Source organism: Orcinus orca, chromosome 4 (genome assembly GCF_937001465.1).
Source record: "Orcinus orca chromosome 4, mOrcOrc1.1, whole genome shotgun sequence".
NCBI lineage: Eukaryota > Metazoa > Chordata > Mammalia > Artiodactyla > Delphinidae > Orcinus > Orcinus orca.
The window spans coordinates 9,364,731-9,392,667 of record NC_064562.1 but is presented as its reverse complement, the minus strand read 5'-3'; the positions used below and the strand labels follow the sequence as shown (position 1 = coordinate 9,392,667).

The 27,937-nt window shown below is 39.8% G+C and overlaps 2 protein-coding genes across 14 annotated transcripts in view; one reads left to right on the top strand and one right to left on the bottom strand.

Moving 5' to 3' along the window:
* ABCG2 (ATP binding cassette subfamily G member 2 (Junior blood group)) overlaps positions 1 to 2,116 on the top strand; it is a 125,360-nt gene extending 123,244 nt beyond the window's left edge. For all 12 annotated transcript variants that reach the window (XR_004481436.2, XM_049709026.1, XM_033421497.2 and 9 more), the window contains 2 exons: positions 100 to 182; positions 1,901 to 2,116. Coding sequence is in view for 11 of the 12 variants with exons in the window: in XM_049709026.1 (XP_049564983.1) it covers positions 100 to 182; positions 1,901 to 2,048 (231 nt within the window). In the remaining variant the exon portion in view is untranslated. The remainder of the gene's footprint in view (positions 1 to 99; positions 183 to 1,900) is intronic.
* Positions 2,117 to 8,527: 6,411 nt separating this feature from the next.
* PKD2 (polycystin 2, transient receptor potential cation channel) overlaps positions 8,528 to 27,937 on the bottom strand; it is a 49,234-nt gene continuing 29,824 nt past the window's right edge. The window contains exons 8-15 of one of the 2 annotated variants that reach the window (XM_004266134.3): positions 25,496 to 25,677; positions 24,028 to 24,148; positions 20,569 to 20,667; positions 18,041 to 18,162; positions 17,675 to 17,792; positions 15,859 to 16,022; positions 11,151 to 11,298; positions 8,528 to 10,767 (exon numbers count right to left, since the gene is read on the bottom strand). In XM_004266134.3, the coding sequence (XP_004266182.1) occupies positions 10,531 to 10,767; positions 11,151 to 11,298; positions 15,859 to 16,022; positions 17,675 to 17,792; positions 18,041 to 18,162; positions 20,569 to 20,667; positions 24,028 to 24,148; positions 25,496 to 25,677 (1,191 nt within the window). In that variant the 3' untranslated portion in view covers positions 8,528 to 10,530. The remainder of the gene's footprint in view (positions 10,768 to 11,150; positions 11,299 to 15,858; positions 16,023 to 17,674; positions 17,793 to 18,040; positions 18,163 to 20,568; positions 20,668 to 24,027; positions 24,149 to 25,495; positions 25,678 to 27,937) is intronic. The other variant, XM_049709016.1, reaches the window with a different exon arrangement.

The following is a 27,937-nucleotide window of genomic DNA, read 5'->3' as shown; positions in this document are numbered from 1 at the left end:
AACAGAGATTAAACTCAGAGGATGTGATTGTGATAATTCTTTGGAAACTTTCTGAAATTTAAAACTATTTTCCTTGCCCTGTTCCCACTTGTGTTACAGGCTTTGCAGCATAATGAATTTTTGGGACAAAACTTCTGCCCAGGACTCAATGTAACAACAAACAGTACCTGTAGCTATGCAATGTGAGTTTGCGTTCATTGTCTTAATGGGTTTGCTTACTGTTGTGGTGTGATGCAGAAACACCACTGGGCTTAGAGCTGGGGAGTCCTTTCAGGGACACTGACTTCTCTGAGCCTGGATGTTCTCATCTATAAAGTGGGTTGTACGCTAATGCACGTGAAAGTGCTCTACAACTCCTAGGTATTCTATTACGGTCAAAATCGTATTTCAGTTGGAGAAATGTTTCTTACGTGTTGTTTGTTTGGGGCACTTTGAAAAGATCCTTCTGCAGTTTGGATTGTGGGTTTGAGTTTTTATTTTTTAGAACATTTGAGTTTGAAATGAGCTGCTTTGATATTTGTAGCACGGCCTTAACAGTATCAGACTGTACGGATTATACGAAGTGTACGCCATGAACTTACAATTCCTGTGAGCTCAACCCATGGCAGTAAGAGCTGAAAGGGCAGCAGGGGTTGGGGAGAGTGAACATTTTCCTGCACAGTCCTGACTCATGCCTCTTCCTCCTGCAGTTAGGAGACAACATGAAATCAAAGTCTGCACAGGTTTTTTTTGTTTCTTTTTTTAACTGACTTGGAATACTCCCTATTAAAGGATGTCTCCTCTAAAGAAAGAACCACATATTTCAGTAAGCAGAGAAGGAAATCCCATTTTTTGTATAATAAACAAAAATGCAGAATTTAATCAAATTAGAGGTGTTGTTTTCAAATTGAGCAACACTTTCGTTTTCAGTGATGGTTGTTAATGGTGTGATGTTGATACATTGATTAATGAGAGGAAAGAGAATGCTGGTAGCCTAACTCTCATGAATATTCAAGTAGAACAGAAGTAATTCTTAATAATAGGACAAATTGGTACTTAGAAGTATTACCAGAAAACCTCTGTGAAGAGAAGCTCCCTTCATCCTGCCCACTCCCTTTCTTTTGGTCTGGGTATAACTTTTTTTTTTTTAACTGCCAAATTCCAAGAGTTGCACAAAAATGGTACCAGGCGATAGTTACGCTTGTGCCGGGTATTTTTAGTACCAGGTCCTTTTCGAATCTGTGTCAGGGCTACTCCATCCTGCTCTGCTCCAGCCCCACTAAGGCTTTTTCCCTGGTTTTAGAACTCTCGGCCTGTGTTTCTTTCGTACGGCTGATCTGTGGATAATAGGCTCTATAAAGAGCTTTGATCATCTTTGGAAGGGCCGTAGATACCATCTGCTGAAGCTGAGACTTTCCCCATCAGGTGTTCAGTGAAAAATTCCCTGATTTTTGCCCTTTGAGGAGAGCAGCATCATAGACTTGGAAACAAGCGAACTCGGGGAGGCTGGCAACTTGGTTCAAAGTACGAGTCTGTAAATTTCGCCAAGTTCCTTAAACTTTAGTCTCCTCACCTTTTAAATTTGGGTTGTTTTAGGGCTTACCTAAACTATTATAGGCTTCACAGTATCTAGCAGAATCTAGCAGTAAGCACTCAACGCCTGTTTTCTGTATATTTTTACAATGCATATGGCTGACCTGTGGGCCCCCGTCACATCCCAATAAAACAGAATTATAAAGCTAAAACACAGACACCCACCCACCCACCAAAAAACCCGCCCAAACTGTTTTCTGTTGTAAACGAAGGGATGGCTATTTAAGACGTGGTAACCTGTAGGCTTTTTAAAGGAACAGTGAATATATTGAGTGAAATTTGAAAGATGCTAAGAATGAAGTCATATTCTTTTTCTGTTGAATTCCAGATGTACTGGCGAAGAATTTCTGGAAAGCCAGGGCATCGATCTCTCACCTTGGGGCCTGTGGAGGAATCACGTGGCCTTGGCATGCATGATCGTGATCTTCCTTACAATTGCCTACCTGAAACTGTTACTCCTTAAAAAATTCTCCTAAGTTCCTCTTTAACTTACATGATTTACCCCACATTAAAAAGGGAGCACCTTGAGTTCAGTATTCACTGACTTTTTGGTTGTCTTCTTTTCACTTGCCATCATACTGTTTTTCAGCAAGGATTATTTTCAACAGAAACATTTATAGAAATTACAGTGAACTGAATTATACTTGAAAGAACCCAAGTCATAAACTAGTGACATTATGTACCTCATATTAGTTCATCTAGTCAGACAGTAACCACGGGGAAGAAATCTCTTTTAATTTACTGACCTTAAAAAAATCGAGTTCTAGAAACTTGTGACAAGTTACTAATATTTCTGGTACTGGTTTCTTCCTCCCCTTTAAAATGAATAGCTTCAATATTATATGAATCTATGATCTTCCATTATTTAATAAATAATAAATAACAAATACATTGATGCTGCAGTAGAAGTATGAAATCCAAACCTTGTTGGCAAAACCCAGTGTCATTTGTGGGGTAAAAAAGCCTTTATGATAGAAAAAGCTTTTTTTTTTTTTTTTAAAGGAGATGTTGGGGGTAGGCGTTTATTAATTAATTAATTTATTTTTGCTGTGTTGCGTCTTCGTTTCTGTGCGAGGGCTTTCTCTAGTTGCGTTGAGCGGGGACCACTCTTCATCGCGGTGCGCGGGCCTCTCACTATCGCGGCCTCTCTTGTTGCGGAGCACAGGCTCCAGATGCGCAGGCTCAGTAGTTGCGGTTCACGGGCCTAGTTGCTCCGCGGCATGTGGGATCCTCCCAGACCAGGGCTCGAACCCGTGTCCCCTGTATTGGCATGCAGATTCTCAACCACTGTGCCACCAGGGGAGCCCGATAGAAAAAGCTTTGATGAGCCTTCTAATGTTGTTAAAACTTACTGAAGTTTCCCTCTAGTGGAATTAGAATATCTCAGGGGTCTCAGCTGGGTTTTGGACTACAGGTGTAGAGGGCCAGCTGGGTTTTGTACAGCTGGGTTTTGGTGACTTACCCTCCTGGGGGTAGTTCAGTGGTTTGTGATCTCGGTGTGCATGATAATCTCTTGAGGAATTTTGCTCCAATACAGACGTCTGGGCTCCGCGAGCCGCACTGCATTATGGTCTCCAGGGCTACCTGCATAAAGAACTGTCCACGGCAGGATTGGTGATTTCTATGATCCTTCCCAGCTCTGAAAATTTTAGACTTACGATAGAATAACTGGGCTTATACAGGTTTTTCCCTTCCTTACATATACATCTCATTTACTTACACATCTTCTTTTCATTCTGACCTTTCCCAGTAATAGGGAAGTGTTTTTAAACTTTTTTACTGAAGGGTAACATAGGGAAAAGTACAATCCAGTGAGGAGGAACACACCTGTGCAACCAACAGTGTCAAGAAATAGGACATGACCAGTGCACAGAAGCCCCCCCCCCCCCCCCCGGAGCTCCCCTTCCAGTACTGCTTCCTCTCTTCTGAGTTAGTTTTGAAATGACACTTGTATACTCCCCTCTGTTGCTATTATCAGAACGTCACTGCAGCTCACTTTTGTGTTCCTGTGTGTATAGATACATCCTTAATTAAGCCTCCCACTCCCGTTAATAAACTATTCATTTTGGAATAATTTTAGATTTATTAGAAGAGTTGCAAAAATTACGCAGAAAGTTCCTGTATACCCTTTGCCCAGCTTCCTTTAATGTTAACATTTTATGTACCATGATGCATGTCAAAACTGAGAAATTGGGACTTCCCTGGCAGTCCAGTGGTTAAGACTCTGCCCTTCCAATGCAGGGGTGTGGGTTTGATCCCTGGTTGAGGAACTAAGATCTCACATGCCATGGGACGCGGCCTAAAAAAAAACAAAAGTAGAAACTAAGAAGTAGGGACTTCCCTGGTGGCGCAGTGGTTAAGAATCTGCCTGCCAGTGCAGGGGACACGGGTTCGATCCCTGCTCTGGGAAGATCTCACATGCCACGCAGCAACTAACCCCGTGTGCCACAACTACTGAGCCTGTGCTCTAGAGCCCACGTGCCACAACTACTGAGCTCGTGAGCCACAACTACTGAGCTCATGAGCCACAACTACTGAAGCCCACGTGCCTAGAGCCATTGTGCCACAAGAAGAGAAGCCACCGCAATGAGAAGCCCGCGCACCGCAACAAAGAGTAGCCCCCACTCGCCGCAACTAGAGAAAGCCCGTGCGCAGCAACAAAGACCCAACGCAGCCAATAAATAAATAAATATTTTTAAAAATAGTTTTTTTAGAAAAAAGACCATCTGGCATACTTATGTAAGGAAGGAAGAAAGGAAGGAAAGACTTATTTTTTTTCCCCCTGTTGACTTAGAACCTCTGAGGAGTGGAACTGGAAATCCAGGTGATTCTTTGGGAAATACTGAGGGTTGTAATAAGGAGTTAAGACCATTTAACGTACATTTCTTATTATTCGATCTTGATCCAATCACAACTGTGCAACAGTTGTGTTCAAAGCCATCTATTTTGTATCCACCTAAATATCAGAATCACATTTAGAACTAAGTGAGCGCGTTAACATCACCGGATCTCCAAACATTTTTTAACCTGCAGAATCATTCTTATACCCGGCAACCCCACAGAACAGCCTTTCAGTCATGACGGTTGAAAGCGGTGTTGCTCGGATCCAAGTGAGGACGTGGCCTCTTGGTTTGGCCCCGTTTCTTTGCCAAGCAGGAAAGCTGAGGCATTGTCTCAGTGATTGAAAGGCTTGACTGTGTACTGTTTGGAAAATCTCAAGCTGTCTCATCTTCATTTTGCAGATGAGGAAACTTGGGTTTCAGAGACTGTGACTAGCCAAATACTCTGTGACAGGTTATTTCCTTGCTGAGATCTGGAACGTACTGCAGTAGTACCTGTGCCCAATCTGTGGGAGTCACTTTTGTAAACATGTGCAGAAGCCAGGATGGGGACAGTGGCTTCAATATAAGCTAGAAAGTTGTACCTAAAAGAAGTTCAGGATCTGTGACGTGAATACAGGGTCTGTTTATCTCTACAGTTAGGCAAAAGTTCCCCCACTTCCCACTTTGTCATTCTCCATTTCCCAGGTCTGTGGACTTGATTAACTTACTCTGTATCTTTCTTATCCACAAAATAGGGATCCTCATAGTATCTGCCTCCACAGAGGCGTGAAGATTAAATAAGGTGATGCATGTGGTGCATGTAAAGTGGCTAGAAGCACCTGCCTCATAGGATGCGCTCCGTACATCTTAGCAATTACTGTTACATCCCACAGGACATCACAGTGGTTACTGGCATCATGCCAGTTCATGCATGACCCCCTTGGCAGGGACTGGAGTAGTGCCGTCCTCCAGGATCGTCCTGTGCATCAAACCAGGGCTTGTGGGCCAAATCCACCCCACTGCCTATTTATTGTAAATAAAACTCTACTGGAACGTAGCTATGCTCATGCCTATTTGTATGATCTGTGGCTGCTTTTGCACCATGATGGCAAAGCAGTTGCAACAGAGACCATTACGGCCCGTAAAGCCTAAAATATTCACTATCGGGCCTTTTATGGAAAGTTTGCAGACCCTCGCATTAAACCAAGAGCGCCTGTTCCCAACAGTTAGAACACACAGGTCCATGTGCCAAATGACAGTGGCCTCTCTCAGTAACATTCCCATTAAACCCATTTGCAGAATTTATGCTTCCTGTCTCTGTAGCTTGAGGCACTGCTGTACTGGAGTTCCTGAATCCTCAAGAGTGAGGGTACATTTTCACCTGGGAATACAGCAGGGGCTCCACTAAACCTGAAACTAGCAGTATGTCTGCCACTTATTCACTTTGAGATCCTCACACCGGTGGAACAGCAGGCAGAGGAAGCAGTTACTGCATTGTCATCTCTGTCAGGAGGGGCTAGACTTCACAGCTACCTAATGGGGCAGGGAATTCACAGAGGGAACTTGGTGTTTCCATGCTAGGTGGTCACAGTTAACAGGCAGTCTGGTAAAGGACTAGGGAACCAAGGGCTCTGTGCCCTTAGCGATGAAGGTGTGAATCATTGTAACAGGCAAGCAACCTAGTACAACTGAAGTTCTGGCCACGAATGAGGAACCTCTAAAAAGGACGGTAGAGGAGAGAAGTAAGAAGTAATTCTGGGCTTGTGACCAGCGGCAGCAGTGAGGACTAGCTAGCTCCACTGCCCCTCCTGTATTGTGTTTTCTAGAGATTCTTGCTGACCTCCCTCAAGAAGTCCAGAGTGCACTTAATGTGGGCATGCGTGCGTCGGCATGGCGCTGGTGCTGTGTCTTAGCTCCTCTGCACCTCTGTTGGGTCGCGGCTGTGGTGGACGGCTCCGCGTGAGCTCAGATCATGTTGACATCAATTACCCCTCCTCCAGCCTGCACCACAAATCTCTTCACTTTTCTGCGCTAGGGCCTTCTCCAAAGCTGAAGGAAAGTGCTCAGCCCGCGTGCAAGTGTAGCCTGAAACTGCAGGGGTGTTCACACCCCAGGAGCACCGCTCAACCAGCAGGGATCAGAGCCAGTGGACAAATGCCCCAGGCTTATGTTCTTCAGATAAGGAATTACAGGAGGCATTCCGCAGCCTTCTCAGAGGTGGAGTTGGGCTTCTGTGCCTACAGAGTCAACTGCAATGACACACCTGTGTATGAATTTCCTCCTTTCCTGGCTCACTCTCGTTTCCTACTCCAGTTTCCTAGTATCACCTGAACTCAAGTCCTTGCCTTGGTTTTCTTTTAGAGGATCACAAGCTAAAACATATTCCTATTAAGACCAGAAACAAGACAAGCATGTCTACTATTATTGCTAGCCTCTAACATGGTACTGTCCGTATTTACAAATGAGCTGGTCTTCTACATAGAAAACCCAAAGAATCAATGCAGAATCTATTAGAGGTAGTATAGGAGTTCAACAAGTCTGATATATGTAAGATTTATAAAAAAAGTAGTAATTTTCCTTTATGTCAGCAATAACGAACTAGAAAATATAATGGAAGACAGGATACTGTTCATAGTAGCAATAAAACCATATTAAAGAATGCATAAAATCTTTAAGAAATTTAAAGAAACAGGGCATTAAGGAAGTTCTGAATAGATGAAGACTTATGTTTCTGATATTGTTAAGACGTCAGTTCTCCCCAAACTAATGAATAAATTCAATGCAATTCCAACTAAATTTCATTAGGACTTTCTGCTCTCTTTCCTCCTCCCCTACCCTCATGCCCCGGGACCCATCAAACTTGTTCTGACATTTATATGGAAAAATAACAGTACACAAAAATAGCCTAGTCAATAAAAGGAGGGCCAAAGAGGAGAACACATATGAAGACCTTAGCACGTACGAAGGAGGACATACTACAAAGTCGTAATAAAACTTATTGTGCGGGAACATTCAGAGATGGGTGCAAGAGGCTAAAGGATTCAAAAATAGACACATACATACATGAACCTGAAATATATCAGTGATGCCATGAACTAGTAAAGAAAATGACCTATTTAATAGAGAGTACTGATATAACTGGCTCAATTCTATGGAGAAAAATACCTATGGACCTTATGCAAAGTTACTCTTAAGATGTATTCAAAGTGAAATAAAACTGTAAGTTTAATAAACAGAAGTTTGTGACCTTACAAAGGTCTCTTTAAAACCCCCAAAACAATACAGGGAAAAAAAAGTACTGATGGATATTACTATTAATACATGAACACCAAGGAAACATTGACAAAATTACCAGTCTGATGAGAGATACTAACAGTCCAAAACTGATAAGGGATTACTATTTAAATCACACAAGGAACTTATGCAAATCAACAAAATAGACTATGACCCAGTGGAAAAATAGACAATGAACAGAAACACACCTGTTTCCCATTAGATCAAAGTGTACTATTTTAAAGATTTGAATGGGCAATTTACAGAAAGGAAACCCAAATGTTGAACAACTATATAAGGCAACGTTCAACCTTATTAGGAATCAGAGAAATGCAAATAAAATGACACCTTATTTCAAAACCATTCAATTACAAAGATTAGGAAGCTGGATGGTACCAATGCTGGTGAGGGTCTGGGTAGAACTGGTACTTTCATGCATGTAGTGAAATTGTAGACTGCTGCCGTTATTCTGGAGGGCAACCTGCCAGTTCTGGGTGAAATTAAATGTTTATATACCTGGGACTCAGCATTCCACCTCTTGTAACGTACCCACGGAGGAACTCATGAAAAGTCAACAGGGGAATCCTGTATGAAGGTTTTGAAACAGCAGAAATATTAGAGCCAACCATTCACTATAGGAATGCGTAAGTACAATGCAGTGGCTGTACATTAGGAAACACTAATATAATCATCAGAATAACTTACTAGAGGTACCTACTGCAGAAGAAGTAATGTGTCAATCGTAGTTTCTGAACATAGAAAGATGCCTTTTTCAAAGTCTAAGCCTTTACTATTAGTCTCATGATACAAGACAAATTACCCAACTGCTTTTACTTAAGAAACAGACAACTCTTAATATCTGCTATTAAGTCTTTATTAGGAAGTAAAGTGCTCAGTATTACACATTAATGAAATTCTTGATTGTTGAGAGACTTGCATATGTAACAACTTCTTAATGATACCAATATAGAGGGGAAGATGATAGGGGAGGGAGAAGGAGGTAATTCTCCGTGACTAAAGGAGAAAAAACAATATGTAACTTATGAGTAAAGAGAAAGAACTCTGCAAAATTTTACAGGTGAAATGAAAAACAGTATGATACTAAGTATCATACAGACTTTCTAGTGACCATAATTGATATATGGCACCTGGTCAGTACACATGGATGCCACATCATGGCTGCACTTCAAATTGAAGTTTGTTTACATGTAACAACATGGTACACATACATAAATACGTACACTCAATATCCCTGGAATGCAAACTTTAGTACCTAGTAATAAAGAACTTTGTGTAGCATATTCAAAAGAAAGCAAAGATGGAGATGAGCCGTGGGAAATAACTGTTAAAGAAACCCAATCTGTATCACTTCTGTAGAAGCCAGCTAAAAAAGGTTGGTTTGCTCACGTTCTCTTTGAAGATTTGACTGGCATATTCTACCAGTTAAATAAACAATGATGTGAGTTTAAACTACAGTATTAGAAACAGGCCTCTCTGCTATTCTCCAGGTGAGAGTTATTCACCAGCACTGCATTCTCTCTTGCTCTCAAAGGTCAGCTTACTCAGTTTTGAAAAATAAGATTTTCAGTTTTTGTTGAGAAATAGGTTTCTTCCCCATAAATTTGGGGAGGCCCTCTCCTATTAAAAAAAAAACAACAAAAAAAACAAAAAAACTGCTGCAAACTCAAAAACTTTAGTTTATACCTTCTGATAATGGTTGAACTTCCAGTAACCAAAACTCCTTTTCATTAAATTAAGCTCCACTTGGGTTATAAATTCTAGTTTTGAAACGCAGGATCAAGAGAATTTGAGTTCTGTGTTCTTAAAATGGTATAAAACTCAAACCTGATTTTTATAATATTTTATATGAATTTCAAAAGTCCTTAATATTTTGTGTAAAATGAACATATTTACTCAGTTAAAACGTTCAGTACATCCTAAAAGATTTAGTAAGTTGACCTTCCTAGATTAGTTACAACATTAAATTCAGTTGCAAGTAAGTTGAGCCACATGGGAAAAGACATAAGGATGAATCTTTATATTAAACTAATTATTAGAAAAAAATCAAATTTAGTGATTTGGCTCCTTCCAATTCTACTGTGCTATGGTCAGAGATGACACTGTAACCCACAATTGGTCTTTAGTGGTTTCATGCAGCTCATTTCAAATGAGAGTGAAAACAGTGTAAAAATTAAGAGAAATGGTTAGTCCCCCAGGCATTAGATATGATAAAATAACAAAAAAGCATAGTGTTCAACAACATTTATCGTAACCATTCATACAAATTCTAGCATAATGACTACATACCCATTCTATGGTTTGGGGTTCTTCTCTAGCTCTTTTAGAAAAGTGTACCCCAGGAAGGTAGTTGAAATAAAAGGCTCCTTTCTTAAAAGAAAGCTATGTATTAAGCCCATGAGCGAAGCCTCAGTGGAAAGGAATGCCCCTATTTTCCCTTCACACACTCGGCAAAAATGACAATACTGATTTTTGTGATTGGAAACAAAAAACTCAGAAGCCTTTTCACAGTTCTTTTTTTAGCTTTAAAAGGCTACTTCATTGTCAACTGAGGAGACTCAGTTATGGTACCAAGTGGGCATACCACTCAATATACTTTACAAAGATTTTCTTTTCTGTACTCAATATTTACACCTGGATTTCTTATATGAGAAAAAGAAAAAACATCTTCTTTGATCCATGGGCAAAGTTTATCTAAAATAAATTAAAGTGCAGAAGAATTAACGATTGGTCACAAAGACCAGCATCATATATGGTGGTCAGGGCATATAAATAGTGTACCGGTCACGGCAACTCAGGACAGTCACCTTCTCACCTATGAAGAACACATATAGTAGCACATGTCCTACACGTGGATATTGGAACTCCCGTTTCCACCTCCACCTTCCATTCCTTCTGCAGATTGGGAGGAAGAAGGGCGGGAGCTCCTGGGGCGAGGCTGACCATTTAGTCCCACCGGTGTGCCTACACCATGACTTATTTGGGAAGCTGCATCATCGGATTCCCAGCGTTCCAACTCTTCCCGCACCAATCGTTCCATCTGTTCCCTGTGGATTTCACTGTCACGACCCAGCCTTTCATCCTAATCAAGGAAAGAGAAACCAAGATGTTGAGGCAGAGTGATGCATCCTCTCGTACTTAGAAATTGCCTTAGGAAATTTGGGGACCCAATCATCTGTACTTAGGTAAGGCTGGAGCAATAACACCAGCCTTAATAGCGATTCTGAGAATCAATGGAGTAATTTATAGTAATAAATTTATAGTAATTTATAGTAATTCTACAGTCCAGTTAAGGCAGTTAGCATCAGTGTGAGGAGTATTAAGAAAGCAACACCTCTGGGTTATCATTTTATCTGCACTGATCTGCAGGTATGGGGAAAAAACATCCTCTCAGATTAAGGGTTACAAACTATGACCCTGATACTTTATAGCATCAGGGTGTTTCTGTTTCAGACGACCACTGACCTCAGCCACTCCATCCAGCAGCCTTCCCAGCACCTCCCTTCTCTTCAGTTTGGCCCGCTCCATGATCTCCAGCTTCACTATCACAGCATCAATCTTGGACACAATGCTGCCGATGGAGTGTTCCATTCGGTCCACCCGTCTCACTAGGCTGCAGGAAACGTGGTTGAGAGGGGCAAAGCCACTGGCTTTTCGGCCCAGTTGGTTTGTCAAATGGAAATGCTAAGATTTTTTTTTTTTCTTAAACAAGATTATGATCTAAACCACTCTCTAAATAGTCTCAAACTTTAGAGAGAAACTCTTATACACTGCTGGTGGGAACGCTAAACGGCACAACCTTTTCGCAAGTCAACACTGTATCAGAAGTATGCCTATCAGAAAAAGGTATGCCTGTTCTTTCTTTCAGATATTCCAGTTTTTGAAAAGTTTTAAAGGACATAAGTATGTGTGTAATTTTTGGCTACAGGGATATTCCCCAGGGTTCTGCTTATTAATAGTGGGTCACTGAAAAATGGTTACTTTAAAAATTAATAGAAGATTGCTTAAATATATTATTCTTCATCTACACAACAGAATTCTAAGAAGACACCAGAAATTATACTGTGACAGTATTTAATGCAATAGGATGATGTTCACATTCTAATGGTGAAATAGAAGGGTGTCAGCTATAATGTAAATAAAGAAGTTAGAAAATAGTATGCTCACTTATGATCCTATTATTTTGAATAAACAAAATGTTATATAAACACTTTAAAAACATTTAATAGGAGACAAAACTTCTGGAATGGTGGCATGAGAGCCCTGGAGGCCCTCTCCCCATCGAAACAACCATAACTTCTGAGAATTATTCTTTTTTTTTTAATTTCTGGAAATTTTCTTAAGGGCATACAACAAACGAAGAAGCGTTTATTTAAGAAAATCCACTAAAGCAGCTGCACAGCACAGGGGATCTGCTCGGTGCTCTGTGACCACCTAGAGGGGTGGGACAGGGAGGGTGGGAGGGAGACGCAAGAGGGAGGGGATATGGGGATATATGTATACGTACAGCTGATTCCCTTTGTTATACAGCAGAAACTAACACAACATTGTAAAGCAATTATACTCCAATAAAGATGTTAAAAAAAAAAAAAAGAAAATCCACTAAATTTCAGTAAGAATAAGAGTGATACTGGAGCCGCCATCCGCCCTCTCTCTTGCTCCCTAGGTCAGTGTGACAGAGCTCCACTGGGGGTGGGCGTGGCCAAGAACACCCAGCCCTATCCCGTCAGCCCCTAGAGGGGGGAGGGAGGGGCAGGCTGCCAGCATCTCTCATCCCTATGCCTCCACCTCCAAATCCACAATGCAGAGGCTCTAATCCAGGCAAGAGTGGATGAGAGGCAGAAGGCTCTTTTCTTCCACTCAGCTTCCAACGGTAGGGTGGATTTTCCATGTTGGGAGAGGTGAGCTGAGAACGCCAAAGGCTGCCATCCCAGCCCAGCGCCTTATTCATGAAGCAGGGGTGTCACTGTGAGAGAGATGGGCCAGCCGCTAGTTCTGGAGCAGTGGCACAGAAGTTTTGTCTAGGGGGAGAATCAGGCCATAGGACAGAGCTCCAAAGCTTCCCCAAGTGAACTTGCTTTAATTTGGAACAAACTGTGGGTAAAGTCAAGCCTAAGAATGCTCTCGAAAACAGTGGAGACTGTAGTGATAAGCAGTTAAGAGGAGGCCGGTCACTTCATGAGATCATCAGGTTACACTGTTTACCGGCAAGTTCACCAGAAAGAACCAGGGAAAGAGATAGCTAAGAAGACAGCTAAAGACTGGCTTCAAAACCTACCCCTGCAAAGGGACCTGAGTTTCACTGCATCACACTGTGAAGAAATTTGTATCCCAAGACATTATTGAAAACAATAGGCCGATCAACCAACAATTAGCAGAACTGAAGGGGCAGACGTAATATCAACAGAGGCAGAAGGCGTAACGGAGAGAAGAGGAAAAGGGAAAAGACAATGCAAGCCCTGCTAAAACCTCTGTCTTCCCAGGATGACGGTGTGCACGGTCAGGGTGTGACCTCTAAGAGGTGACATCAGCAGCTTCACAATGTGGGGGAAACGGACTTCACTAAAAAACAAACGCGCAAACGACAACAAAAACAAGCTCTGGGGGGAAGGGGAATTTATACATATATACAATGTTATTTAACGTTTCCAGGTTTCAAAAAAAAAAATTACGAGACACAAAGAAAAAGGAAAATGTGACCCATACACAGGAAAGAAAAGCAGGCAACAGAAAGTGCCTTTGAGAAGGCCCAGATGCAGACAGACTCAGCGGACAAAGAAGCCCAAGCAGCTGTTCTAAATATATTCAAAGAACTAAAGGAAATCATGCATAAAGGAAAATAAAGGACAGTATGATGGTGTTGCCTCATCAGATACAGAATATCAATAAAGGGAGAGAGACTGTTAAAAAGAACCAAAGAGAAATTCTGGAGTTGAAAAGAATAAGAAATGAAATGAAAAATTCACTAGAGGGTCTCAAGACTACATATGAGGCAGCAGAAGAAAAACCAGCAGACTTGAAGACAGATGGGCAGAAACTATGCAATCTAAAGAAAGAACAGAGAGAAAAAAGAATGAAGAAAAATGAACAGAGCCTAAGAGAAACATGGGATATCATTAAGACCCCAACTACACATAATGGGAGTCCCAGAAGAAAAGGAGAGAAAGGAGCAGAAAAACATATGAAGACACAGTGGTTGAAAACTTCCTATATCTGATGAACATATTATACATCCAAGAAGTTTAATAAACTCCAAGTAGGATAATGCAAAGAGATCCACACTCAGATATATAGGAAAAATACTGAAAGACAAAGGCGGAGAAAAAAATCTTGAAAGCAGCAAGAGAAAAATGACTCGTCACGTACAAGGGAACCTCAGTAAGACTAACATCTGTCTTCTCGTTAGAGACAGTGGGGGCCGGAAGGTAATGAAGGTGAAATAAAAATATCCCAGATAAAGAAAAACTGAGAGAATTCATGCTAGCAGGCCTGCCTTAGAAAAGATACTAAAGGAAGCTCTTCAGGCTAATAGCAAGTGATTCCAGATAGTCATTAGAATCCACATAAAAAAACAAAGAGCACTGGTAATGGTAATTATTTAACTATAAAGGATAGTATCAATGCATATTTCTTCTTTTTTCTCTTAACTGATTTAAAAAGCAATTGTAGAAGACAATATGTACATACTTATATTATTGGGTCTATAACATATAAAAATGTAATAGTATATTTGATAATAACAGGACAAATGAGGTAGGTAAGAGCAAAGTTGCATTGGAATACAGAAATGATATCAGATAGTAACTTGAATCCACAGGAACGAATGAAGAGAACCAGGAATGGTAAGTAAGAAGGTTAATACAACAAACTCTATATACTTATCTCTTGTTTCTTGTCTCAGCTCCTTTAAGAGACATAAAATTATATAAAGTGATAATTATAAGAATGCAATGTTGGGTTTGTAATACACATAAGTAAATGTGTATAATAATGGCACAAAAAGGGAGAGGAGTTGATAGTTATATAGAAATGATATTTCTATACCTCATTGGATTAATTAACTTAGTATAAATATGAAGTAGATTCTGATAAGTTGATTTGTATATGTTAAGTCCTAGAGCAGCCACTAAGAAAATAACTAAAAAATATTGTGAAAAAAATCATTAAAGGAATTAAAATGTTACACCAGAAAATATTCACTTTATGTAAAAGAAAGCAGCAAAGAAGGAAAAGAGGAACAAAAAAGACCTATAGAAAACAAAAAATAAAATGGCAAAACTAAATCCAATTATAGCAATAATAACATTAAATATAAATGGAGTAAACATTCTAATTAAAAGGCAGAGATTTTCAGACTGGATAAAAAGACCAGATCCAACTATATGCTGTGTAAAGGAGACACACTTTTAGATTCCAAGATACAAACAGGTTGAAAGTAAAAGGATGGAAAAAGATATATCATGCAAAAAGCAACCATAAGAAAGTTGGAGTTGCTATAGTAATGTCAGATAAAAAAGACTTTAAAACAAAAAAATTTACTAGAGATAAAGTAGGACATTTTATAATGAAAACAGGGTCAATCAATTAGGAAGACACACCAATTATAAACACGTATGCATATAACAACAGAATTCAAAATATACAAAGTAAAACCTCACAGAAATGAAGTCGACAATTTAATAATAACAGTTGGGGAATTTAATACCCCACTTTCAAAAAGTGGATAAAACTAGGCAGAACAAGGAAATAAAAGAACTGAATAACACTAAAAACCAAGTAGACCTAAAAAAACATCTATAGAATATTCCACTCAACAACAACAGAACATACCTCAAACGCACATGGAAAATTCTTCAGGATATACCATACGCTAGGCCATAAAAACATTAAAAAATAAACACATGTAAATGGAGACACAAACACCAAAATGTTAACTGACATTTTTGGTTGCTGGGAATATGAGAGATTTTAATATTTTCTTTTGTTTTTCTTTATTTGCTAATTTTCCTATAAAGAACATATTACTTTTATAAAAAGAAAAAACACCAATAAAAGTTATAAAAAAGAACCGATGATTAGTAATGGAAAAGACAAATTGAGAGAGGTGGCAGGAACTACCTAGTGTCATTTTGATTCCTGTCAACTCAAATTCTGCCAATTCCTTTATACTTACACTTGAAACTCTTCATAAGAAACCCCACTGGAGATGCTTCCCCTCCTTCTGGAGCTATGCCCACTGTCTTCATCATCATCCTCCTCAGAGTCATCCAGGCTTCGAGGGAAACTTCGGCTGCTCATGGGGCGTGGTAAAGAGCTGTGATCCAAGTCCAGGTCCTCCTGGAGAACACGGTATCACTGAGTGATGCGCAGGAACCCCCAGACTCCACAGAAGCTTCACTGAGGGCATGGGCAAATGGGAAATGGGTGTGTGCCATTTACCCAGGATTTCTGTGAGGTTAACACCAGACTGTGATTCTCATACTTTTCAATTTTAGATTGGCAAATTTTCAAAACAGATTTTAATGACCAGCAAGAAGTTGCTAACTTTTTGTTTGGACAAGAAAGGACAGTAAAAACAGAGCAAAGCAGAGAAAAAAGTAAATGAAGAAATATATTATCATCTTTTCATAAAAGTTAACATAGGTAATAGCTACAAAGTAAGGAAGGATGCAGTCTTAGAATAAGAATTGTATTAAATACAGCTGTGTGAAAATATTACTCATTGTCTTCTTGTTCATGTTTCACTATGACTGAAGTTCTTCACCTGTTGGCACTGTTCGGTGGAGCAGCATTTGGAAACCACTGTTCTGTACCGTCTCCTCATAGGAAACGAGCTTTTTTGTGTGACGTTAATTTGTATTCTCTGTACCTCAATTACCATGATTTTTTGTTTGTTTGTTTAACCGTTTATTTATTTATTTAATAAGTGTATTTAGTTTTATTTATTTATTTTTGGTTGCATTGGGTCTTTGTTGCTGGGCGTGGGGCTTTCTCTAGCTGCAGCGAGCGGGGGCTACTCTCCAGTGTGGTGCACGGGCTTCTCACTGTGGTGGCTTCTCTCGTGGAGCACGGGCTCTAGGTGCGAAGGCTTCAGTAGTTGTGGCATGCGGGCTCAGTAGTTTCGGCTCACGGGCTCTAGAGCGCAGGCTCAGTAGTTGTGGTGCACGGGCTTAGTTACTCTGTGGCATGTGGGGTCTTCCTGGACCAGGGCTCGAACCCGAGTCCCCTGCACTGGCAGGCGGATTCTTAACCACTGCGCCACCAGGGAAGCCCTTAACCATCTATTTTTAAAGTTAAAGCTTTAAATTATTTTTTCTGATTATAAAAGCTCGTGTAAGTTTATTTTTAACAGTTTCATAGTAAGTATTCAAATGGAAGGCAGCTGTTAGTTTTATTTTATTATAAATGATAATTTAAAGAACAACTAATTAATTGTATCTCTCCTGAGAAATCTTTTTTTCCCATTCTCATGGACATTGTGAAGTATACAACTACTCAGGTTTCCCCTCAAGTGGCTTTACTAGAAAGCTTAGGGCTAAATTTGTTGCTCAATCTTATTAAGCATATGTATTTTTGTGGAATGCATTTTTTTTTAGTTTCATTCACATTCAGTTTTATATCTGTTTTGTTTTGCTTCACTCTTCTTTTTACATTTATGCTAACATTGCATTTTAATATATATATTTTTAAACTTTTTATTTTATATTGGAGTATAGCCAATTAGCAATGTTGTGACAGTTTCAGGTGCACAGCAAAGCAACTCAGCCATACATATACATGTATCCATTCTCCCCCAAACTCCCATCCTTTTTGGAGTAAGCAGGGTACTACTACATCAATTGAGAGAGAGAGAGAGAGAGAGAGAGAGAGAGAGAGAGAAGGAAAAAGAGAAGACACACACACACACGCTCTCAGTAATCCACTACTTAGTAAGGTGTGTGAAACATGGTAGGTAATGAATCAATCATGTGCTCCTAAAGTAGACCCACCCTCTCTTTTTCCAGGTCGTCTCTCATCTGCTGGTGCTCACGTTCTGTCAGTTCTTGGTCTCCATCCTGGTCGTACTTTGTGAATATTGCCTCAATCTCTGCATCAGTATGGCCCTTCCTGAAATTAGTGAGAGGTTACAGATGAACTCAATCATGTACATGGTCCAGCCCAAACACAGAGACATCCACATGCAGGAGGAAAGGAGAAACTGCTGAGTCAGGGCCAGTCCTCCTCTTACAATACATTCCAGAAAGACACCCACCTCTGAAAAAGAAGTGTCTTCATGAGCACTTGGGTCAGCCTATCACCAAGGATTTACCTTTACATAAGGACTTTCCCAGGGCCACAGAAATTGTGATTCTTACCCTTTGAGATCTTGTCGAAGTTCATCAAAGTTTAACTTGCCTCCCCCTTGCCGCAGACTCTCTGAAATGTCATCCACGGTATTTTTCTTCAGTTTTAGTTTGACCAAGGCTTTATGGTAGCCCTGTTGGAAAGAAAAGACTTGATTTAGTTTACCCTCCTTTTGCATTTGCTCTGCCTTTCAATTGCAGTGGTAACTACTGTAAACCAGTGACAAGAACAGTGCCTGATGTAAGCGGGCCACAAAACAAGTATGTGTTGGATGAATGGTGGATGCATCCCGAGTTGTCTGTGAAGCTCTTGTGGGAGAGTTATATGGGAAGAGTCAGGGTCTTTCCATAAATCAAGAACTAGGGGCCTTTTGGTTTGTATTCACGTTTAGGTTACAGGAATGAAAATCACTGTGTTCCACAGCTGTCTGTCTCAGAATATGTAGGAATGTGCAACAGGTCTTCAGAAAACTAAGAAACCTGAGTCATGGATTAATTATTTTCTATATTATTTCATAGTTGGTAATTTCCTTACATATGTCACGTGTGTAAAAAAATTTCGGTGACATGGAGATGAGGATCTTTCACTAATACATTGCAGGCAGACCTTGCTATGCATGGCAGCACGGGGCTGTGCAAACCCCCAGGCAACTGTGTGAAGCGATGCAAATGATCAATAGGAAAAATTATGATTGTTCTGTGACCTTTAAAACTTCTGTCAAAATGTTAAAACCTCCCTTGGTGTTGGTTATAAATTTTAGGGAAATTTAAAAAATAGTAAAATGAATATTTTAGTACGTTGACATTTTAAACAGTAGAAACATCGAAAATTAAAGTTTTACTTCTTTGTTAAAAAACTTATCCAGAGCAGTCTGAACAGTGCTGGCACTCTTCTTGTTGTTGTGTAACTTACAATATAGAGCGATCATCTTTTCTACATCTTGATGAGTTATCATAATCCTTTCTTAACCTGTACCAGCTTCCAACATTTTATCCCTTGCACTTTCAAAGTTGTGAAATATCTCCAAGAGCTCCTTTAATGTGAAATTTGTTGCCAGTGTGATTTCCTCTGAGACACCTTTATCCTACTCATCACAGTCACTTTCCTCATTTATGTTGATAAATTTGCCTTCACTGAGTTCTTCTGGCTGCCGTCTAGCTCTCGAATGGTGGCAGTGTCAACGCTCCCCTGGCCAGCTACGTATTTCTTCTGTAAATCCATTACATTTGTTTTTAATTTCACTTCCAGTGTTATCATTCCTTGTTTCTTTCCTATACTTTCTTCTTTGCTGGCCTATTCTCTATTTTAATTATGCATATTTGTAAAATGTCACACGGTTTATCACTGGGAGATGAGGGCACAACACAACTACAAGTTTTGTACGTAAACTGAAGAGCAGATGCTCAGTGACCATCCTTGACTTTGAAAGAAGTGACATTATTAGTCACTGATTATGATGCACATCTGTTATTTATGTAACGACCTGAAGAGCTAGTAGTGAAGTTTGTCCTTCGTGCTATTACTCACAGTCAGTATACTGTAATAACTGAAATTTGAACTATGTTGAGAGGCTCGTATTACTTAACTGAAATCACTGATACTGTGCACATCAGAACCAAAGTACAAAGTGAGGACTGCTTGTATTACCCCGGGGATTTGCTAGAATGTAATCGACTATTATGCAAAATTCAGGGTAACACAAATGTTAGGTCCTGTCCAAGGGACTTTGTTTGACAAAGCGGAAGTTCTCTGTTTCAACATGATTCACAGACAACATTGTCCTGTGGTTTGAACCAAACGGAAAAATATTATGGTTAAGGAGCCACTGTGCGTTAGCTGAACGATGACAGGGAACAAGCTGTGTACTTCAGATGTAGTTATTTGTTGTTGTTTAAGTTTTGTATTTTAAATCAAGCATAGAAGTCACATGGAGAAGAACAAAGCTGCCCAGCTTTCCTGCCCTGCCCTTCCATGAACAATTAAACGCTTCCTGAGAAGGTGCGTAAGTGAAAGTTCTCAGGCCCTTAGGTCGTGGCCTTGCTCCAAGGACTTTTTCCTTTGACTATTTTAACACTTCCCTGGAAGGTCAGGGTAAAGAGTGAACAACAAAATATTTGCCTCTAAAACATCTTTCCCTTTTTTTTTTTTCAAATCGTAATTAAGATAGACGAAGGGAAAATGTCTTTATATAATCTTCCCTTCCCGTTTATTCTGAACTCTGGATCTGAAAGTGAGAGCCGACTAGAGGAGATATCAAAATAAATAAAGGGGATGAACCCAGGAGCTCAGCTCTTAAGAGGCAAAAGAGATTATTGAGAATTTAATTCTAGGGCACTAAAGGATTCCCAGAATTTAAGTTCAAGCTAGCATTATATCCATCTCTATCTCCGACGTAGAGAACATTTAAATTATTCCTGGAACACAGCAATCTACACTTTCAGTGGTGTCAATGGATCAATGTTGATTTGGCAATCTGGCTGAAACAATGTTCATTTTATATAGAAAATAAAACGATTCTGAGAATTAGGGCTTGTCATACCTTTCTGACAAGATCCGAGAGTTCCATTTCCGCTTTCTGCTGGGCCAAATCAGATTTAACTTCAGAGTAGGTATCATTGATGATGGCCAAAAACATGTTCTGTTTGTAAATCAAAGGAAGGTAGAGATTAAAGAAGAAACCTAAATATATTTTGTTAACATCAATCTAAAATTTGACATGTCTTTTTCTTTTTTTAACAATTTGAGTATTTTATGAAGTCATCAATTAATAGTTTTGCTACCAAATTCTTTGGGAAAATTAGTTTTTCCATTGTCATGGCAAGGGAAAATGCAATATATATTCTTACTTACAAAACCATACATTGATATATTTTGCAAAAAGAGACAATAATGAAATAGAACAAAATATTAATGTATTTACCTATGAATGGTGGGATTATTTTATTATTTTTGCTTATCTGTTCTCTACATTTTTTCATCTGACAAAAATTATTAGAGGTGTAGAACTCTAAAGAGCTCCTCAAATTTCAACAGTCAACACAGACAAGTGGAATTCTATGCTCATTCCAAGTATTGTTATAATAGTTGAGATTCCAGAACATATTTTAAGGAGATAAAAAGACCTCTGCAAACAGAAACATGGCAGGCCTAGTAGAAAGAGAGTCAAGAAAAGCTTAATGCTAAAGACAGAGACTTTGGAGTCAAGCAAACTTGGGTTTCTGTCTTGGCGCTGCAAGACTATATTGTGTAACTCTTCTACTCCTAATTTGAAATTTTGTTTGTTTTTACATTTATAAAATGGGAGAAATAGTAGTACCTCCCCTACAGATTTGTTGTAAGGATTAATGAGTTCATCTACGTAAAGTGCTTAGGACAGGGCCTAACGGATGGCAAGTGCTACATAATTTATAGCTACTATTATTATTCAGTGGTGGTTAGTTCATTTTCCTGACTTGTCCCTTCCCCACTATAATGGGTTGTATTTCTAACACCTATTTCCAACGGGTTTCTCAAAGCACCACACCCACTGATCAGGCCCTTCTTTAACATGCCCTTCCATTGTTTTTCCTTTTTAGCGTGTAACTATGGTTTGTGACTGTACAGTTGTGTACTACGTCTGTTCTCCCCACAGGTCTGTGGAATCTTCATGAGGGGAGGGTTGGTATCTATTTTCCTTACCACTTGCATCCCCAGTACCCAGCACACTGCCCGGAATATAGTGGCTCAGTAAATATTTATTGAATGACTGATGAATGAACACATGAGAGCTCTATTATTTTGATGAGCTACTAAATCTCTATGAATTAAGGAGGAATACCGTTTAAGATTCTGTAGCAGAAATGAGAACAGAGTATAAAATACACGTAAGTTCCTGGCTTAATGCTTGATTCTAAGGGTGGACAGTTGCAGTCAGTGGACCATGTCCCACCTTCGCCCATCCAACACAGGCATCTAGTGTTCCATTTCTGTTTCCAAATGATGGTTAGCTAACGCCTGCAAGTGTCTTAGTTGAAATGGATTAAAGTGTGTGTCCTCTGAAGAGATTTCAAAAAATGGAAAGTGACTGAGAATGGCTCTTGAAGGTGTGAGGAGAGGAAGTTCACCTCGTCTCCATCCTGTCTCACAAGCTTCACTTAATTGTGGGATGGACTTTGCAACAGGAGGTCTTTCCCTGTTGATGCCAGGGCTTTTGCTTCCTGACTCAGCTGAGCCTCCGCATGCCACTGTGGCTTTTTAAGTGGCGGCAATACGTTAACACCCAGCAGTCATCTCAGAACAGTGGCCAGCCCTGCACTTGGCTTGGCATTAAAAAAAAAACAAAAAACAAAAAAATCTGTATTGACAGTAGCTTCCTCTCTCTCTGGAGGGTACAGGGAGAACAGTTCCTTTTTGTTCAGTGGTACAAATAAATATTTCAGTATAAACACAAAAACTAAGAGCTTTTCATGTTCTAGTGATTGATCTGATAAAATAACTGAATAACGTAGGTGCACTGCCTACTAGAGGACAACATTCAAACAAGCCCACACTGGAGCATTTCCAATTGCCACCATCATGTCCCTCACTTGGCAGACTGATGTACAAAGAACACTTAGGTGGCCTGAGATTTTTATTCTTTTAGTAGACATTCAGGGATTCAGCTGCTCCAGAATTCAAAGTACTACCAATGTTAGAGAGTAACAAAGGCTTACTCTTCCCTCTTTTTTTTTCTTTAATACATAACAGGAAAGAGAAACTTTTTTTTTTTTTTTTTTTGCGATAAGCGGGCCTCTCACTGTTATGGCCTCTCCCGTTGCGGAGCACAGGCTCCGGACGCGCAGGCTCAGCGGCCATGGCTCACGGGCCCAGCCGCTCTGCGGCATGTGGGATCTTCCCGGACCGGGGCACGAACCCGCGTCCCCTGCATCGGCAGGCGGACTCTCAACCACTGCGCCACCAGGGAAGCCCTAAAACTAATAATGATACATGCATACAGCAAGATATAAATGGATTTGCATGCTATTCCTGACTCTTTCAGTACCATTAAAGTACATCTAATTCTCAATCAGTGAATACATATATGTAAGCACGAAATACCTGGACCAGCTCTGGAGCTCTTACAACTGAATTAATGAACTTGATACAAAGGATCTTTAGAAAATCCATTAAAAATGGAAACAATGTTTTTTTCTTCAAATGGTTAAGATTTTATTTTCTTAAGGAAAATCTTAAGTGTTAGTGTTTAAATGAAAAATACCCATGCCTAGGTTAAGCTCACTTAATTAATACTTTCTTAGTGGAGTGGACAAATAAATGTATAAATGTTAACATGAAGAAAAAAAATGCCTTTAAAAAAATCTTAATTAATTTAAGGCCAAAATGTTAAAAATGTGCATCTGTACCAAATCAAAAGCATAAAAGAATTATTTTTGAAAATAATTCCATTCATTGTGAGATTTAGTTTAAATTAAAATTTGAATACTTTTTGTAGGCAGTCTCTAGATATATTAAATATGAGTAAGTTAAAACAACCTATCTTGATCTTGAGACGCAATAATTCACTCAAATGTTACTCCTGGCACCCTGCATCTGGCTGGCTTTGTCAGTTTCTATTTTTAAAAAAGAAAAGAAGAAGGAGAGAAATGAAAAGTCACTCAAGCAAGTGACCACGAAAGTGCTGACACTCGTGTTAAAAAAAAGCATGTAAGCGTATTCTACTTCTTAAAGGGCAAAGCACTATTTTAGGAAACTATACATTTGCACTTGATCTACTTCTTTTTTTTGTACTGAGTACATATATAAATGAAAGATCATGGGAAAAAATACTTGGTGAAGACTTAAAACTGTGAATGAATGAGAAGTAAAATAAAATATGTTTCCTAATATCTACGTTTTTTACTATTCCTGAGTCTTTAAAAAATTGATAGGGAATAAAGTGCGAGAGAAAAGAAGAGATGATGATTTATGATGGTGATACGTGAAGTCTAAAGCACCTCGGTATAAACAACAGTGTACATACCAACAGGATGAAGAACATAAAGAACACAAACGTAGTGAAATAGATTGGTCCCAAAACTCGATTAGCTTCCTCCATCTCTGCGAAGTTGACGTCACCCAAAATGATACGGAATTGAGTGAAGCTACAAAAACAAAACAAAGCACAACACCACAGTACGAAAACAAAGCATGTCCGGCATTCTTCTGACATAACTTTTCTTAAAAGATGATTTCATACTTTTGGACCTTTTGTTTTTTAATCAGCATGGAAAGCTACCAAATAACAGAAACGTGTCAACCCCTTTGGAAAACTCTTGTTACTCATATGAGCAGCTAGAGCCTTCCAAAATCAAAAGAATATGCTTTCGTGCTATGTTATTTCCGTTTGGTAAAAAGAAAATATATTATTAGATGGCTTATAAAGCAATAGGCTCGAAGAAAGTAAAATGTAATCTGGGTAAAATATAATAACCCTAAACCTTCACAATGGTCACCCTGAGTCTGAGTTTAAAATCTCGTAAGAAAGAAAGATTTTTGAAGGATAGTCAAAATTGTATGTGTATGAAGATGCACTATTTCAATGCACTTAGAGTGGGGTTGAGAATTGCACGTTGCCAGATGCTGGGTCTCTATCAGTACAGTTGTTTCCATTCCTGACTTTCATCAGACAGCAACGTGAATTAGGGGTCCTCGTGCACAAAGCCCCATTAACTCCTATTATCACGATCATCTTATTTCCTAACTAACTCCTTTCTAAGTGACATGGAAGTCTGAAATGGTTTTTCATAGCCTATTTGAGAACTCTGGAAAAAGACGGAAAATTCCTGTATTGGTTTGAGCTTCTCCTAGAATATTAGAAATACCCTTTTCTTCTTAGAAAATAGGCTGAAGTTTGAAGTTTATGGCAACATTATTTAATAGGAATAAAAGTATAGGCAAAGGTCTCTCTTAAATGCTACCATCTGCATTTGGTGCTAAGAAGACCTCAGTCTTTGGAACAGAGTTGGCTTACTATAGCTATTCTTCTATATCTTACTACTTTCGGGCTCTGTCTTAAACATTAGTGTTTCAGAAGGTATTGTCATCTTTGCATTGATGGGTCAATGTTTCTGGGAAAGAGAATCAATTCTCTTTTTTGTTGTTGTTTTTTTATTTTGTTTTGTTTTTTTGCAGTACATGGGCCTCTCACTGTTGTGGCCTCTCCCGTTGCGGAGCACAGGCTCCGGACGCGCAGGCTCAGTGGCCATGGTTCACGGGCCCAGCTGCTCCGCGGCATGTGGGATCTTTCCGGACCGGGGCATGAACACTTGTCCCCTGCATCGGCAGGCGGACTCTCAACCACTGCACCACTAGGGAAGCCCTAATTCTCATTTTAAACAACTGCTTTTAAGTACTTGGTAGTTAAATAGCCACCGTGAAGATTTCTTTAACCTTGAGAAGGCAGCACTGTCTATGATTAAATTTTTCTTCTTAATTTCATACATACTTACATACACTCTTGGAAAGTACTGAAGTCATCAACCTGAGTGCCAAAGACAAGGTATGCCAACTGAGCGTATGCTAAGAAAATAATGAAGAACATAATTGCAAAGCCAAAGAGGTCTTTGGCACACCGAGACATGGTTGTGGAGAGCTGACTCATGGTCCTGTTAAAGTTGATGAATTTGAAGAGCTGTAAAAGAGAGGGGAGATGAGATACGAGGATGAATGAGTAAACAAACTGCGGTATATACATGGGATGGGTCATTATTCAGCCCTATGAAGGAAGGAAATTTTGATTCATGCTACAACACGAATGAAACTTGAAAGCACTGCGCTAAGTGAAATAAGCCAGACACGAAAAGGCAAATATTGCATGATTCCACTTACGCGAGGTACCTAGAGTAGGGAAATTCACAGAGACAGGAGAACAGAAGTCACCAGGGGCTGCGGGGAGGGGGAAATGGAGAGTTAGTGTGGAATGGATAAAGAAGTTGCAGCTGGGATGATGAAAAAGTCCTGGACACGCACAGTGGTGATGGTTGCACAACACTGTGAAGGTACTGAATGCCATTGAGTTGTACACTTAAAAGTAGTTAAAATGGAAAATTCTGTTATGTATATTTTACAACAGAAAGAAAGAGAGGACAAAAATGACTTGCTTTTTTTCAAATCCAGCCACTTATATTTTCTCATTTATAGTGAAAACAAGTTTAATTATAATTAAAATGACCATTGATATTTTTCTCCTAGAAAGATTAAAACAAAGGAGGAAAAACCCCACAAATGAAAACTAGCTAGATAAATGACAAGGACCTACTGTGTAGCACAGGGAACTATACTCAACATCTTGTAATAACCTATAATGGAAAAGAATCTGAAAAAGAATATATGTACGTACATAGGTATGTAACTGAATCCCTTTGCTGTACACCTGAAACTAACACAACGTTGCAAATTAACTGTACTTCAATAAGAACAAAAAGAGTTAACATAAAAAAACACTAGTTAAGGGACTTCCCTGGCGGTCCAGGGGTTAAGACTTCACCTTCCAATACAGGGGCTGTGGGTTTGATCCCTGGTTGGGGAGCTAAGATCCCACATGCCTGGCGGCCAAACAAAACCAAAACATAAAACAGAAGCAATATTGTAACAAATTCAACAAAGACTTTAAAATTGGTCCACGTCAAAAAAAAAAAAAAAATCTTTAAAAAGAAGACACTAGTTAAAAAAACCTCCAGAAAATACTTATTGTATATTAACAGTCACTTATTGTGCATCAGCTTTGTGCCAGGCATTGGCCAGGGCTTGGAGTGAGGATTTGAACCGGGCTCTATCTGACTGCACAGCCACACGGCGCATTTCTGTAGACAGGCACAGAGGGTACTGCCCAGGTTCGGCAGCTCGAGCCCAGAGGGCAGGACACACCGCACGGCTCTAGCTAGGAGTCTCGGCGGAAGGAAGTGGGCAGATCCGTTAGAAGCTGAGCTCCAATCTCTGCCTTAAAGAACCTAATGGTTCACAAGGTCTCGGGGCCAAGATATTTACAGGCGAAGCACTAAATGAGACGAACACCCTGAGGCACACACTGAAAGGAAATCTCTAGAATTAAAGACCTCTTATAAAGCGCATCTGGCACAACAAAATGTTTCTGACGGTTGTTGTAATCACATTACTTGATACAATTCCTCGTAGTATTTCTATGAGATCTTGATTGTTGTTCTGTTTTGTGATAAAGGTACGGTACGTTAGTGATGGTTTCTCTTGAACGAACATGTAACTGAATAAATGGCACGAGAGATACAGGACGAGGTCTAAGCCCTCTGATAAATCTCAGGCCTTCCAGATGTGAATAACAATTCGGGAAAACAAGTAACTGTTTGGAAAGTACCTTCTAGAACGGTGCTCTTCAACAGAATTTTCTCTGATGATGGAAATGCTCTGTATTTCCGCTATCTAATACCGTAGCCACTAGCCACATATAGACACCGAACACTGAAAATGCGGCCAGAGGGACTGAGGAACTGAATGTTTAATTGCACGTCATTTTAATTAATTTAAATTAAAATCTAAATGGTTACTTGTGGCTGACAGCTCCTATCTGGATGGCGCAATCGTAGAACTTAAGTGGTGACAAGCCGGCAGCTGGCCTCAAAACAATGACATTTCCTCAACCTGCAGAATCGAGGCTCATCGTGTATGAAGTGACCTGAGCTTTCACGCACGAGGAAAGGCACGTGATGCCTTGGGAGAAGGAGGAAATGAGTCGGGAAGGAACTACTCGGAGGACCTGTCTGTCCCAATCTCAGTTCTAGGTAAAGCTTCTCCGGCCTCCACCTGGAAAGGAGGCAATCCTTCCGGAGAACATTTCCAGGGCAGGATCTCTCCCCTTCCTTTCCCCACCCCTTCCCCTCCTTTCTCTTAGTTCCTTTTCCTTCACCTGGTCACCCCAC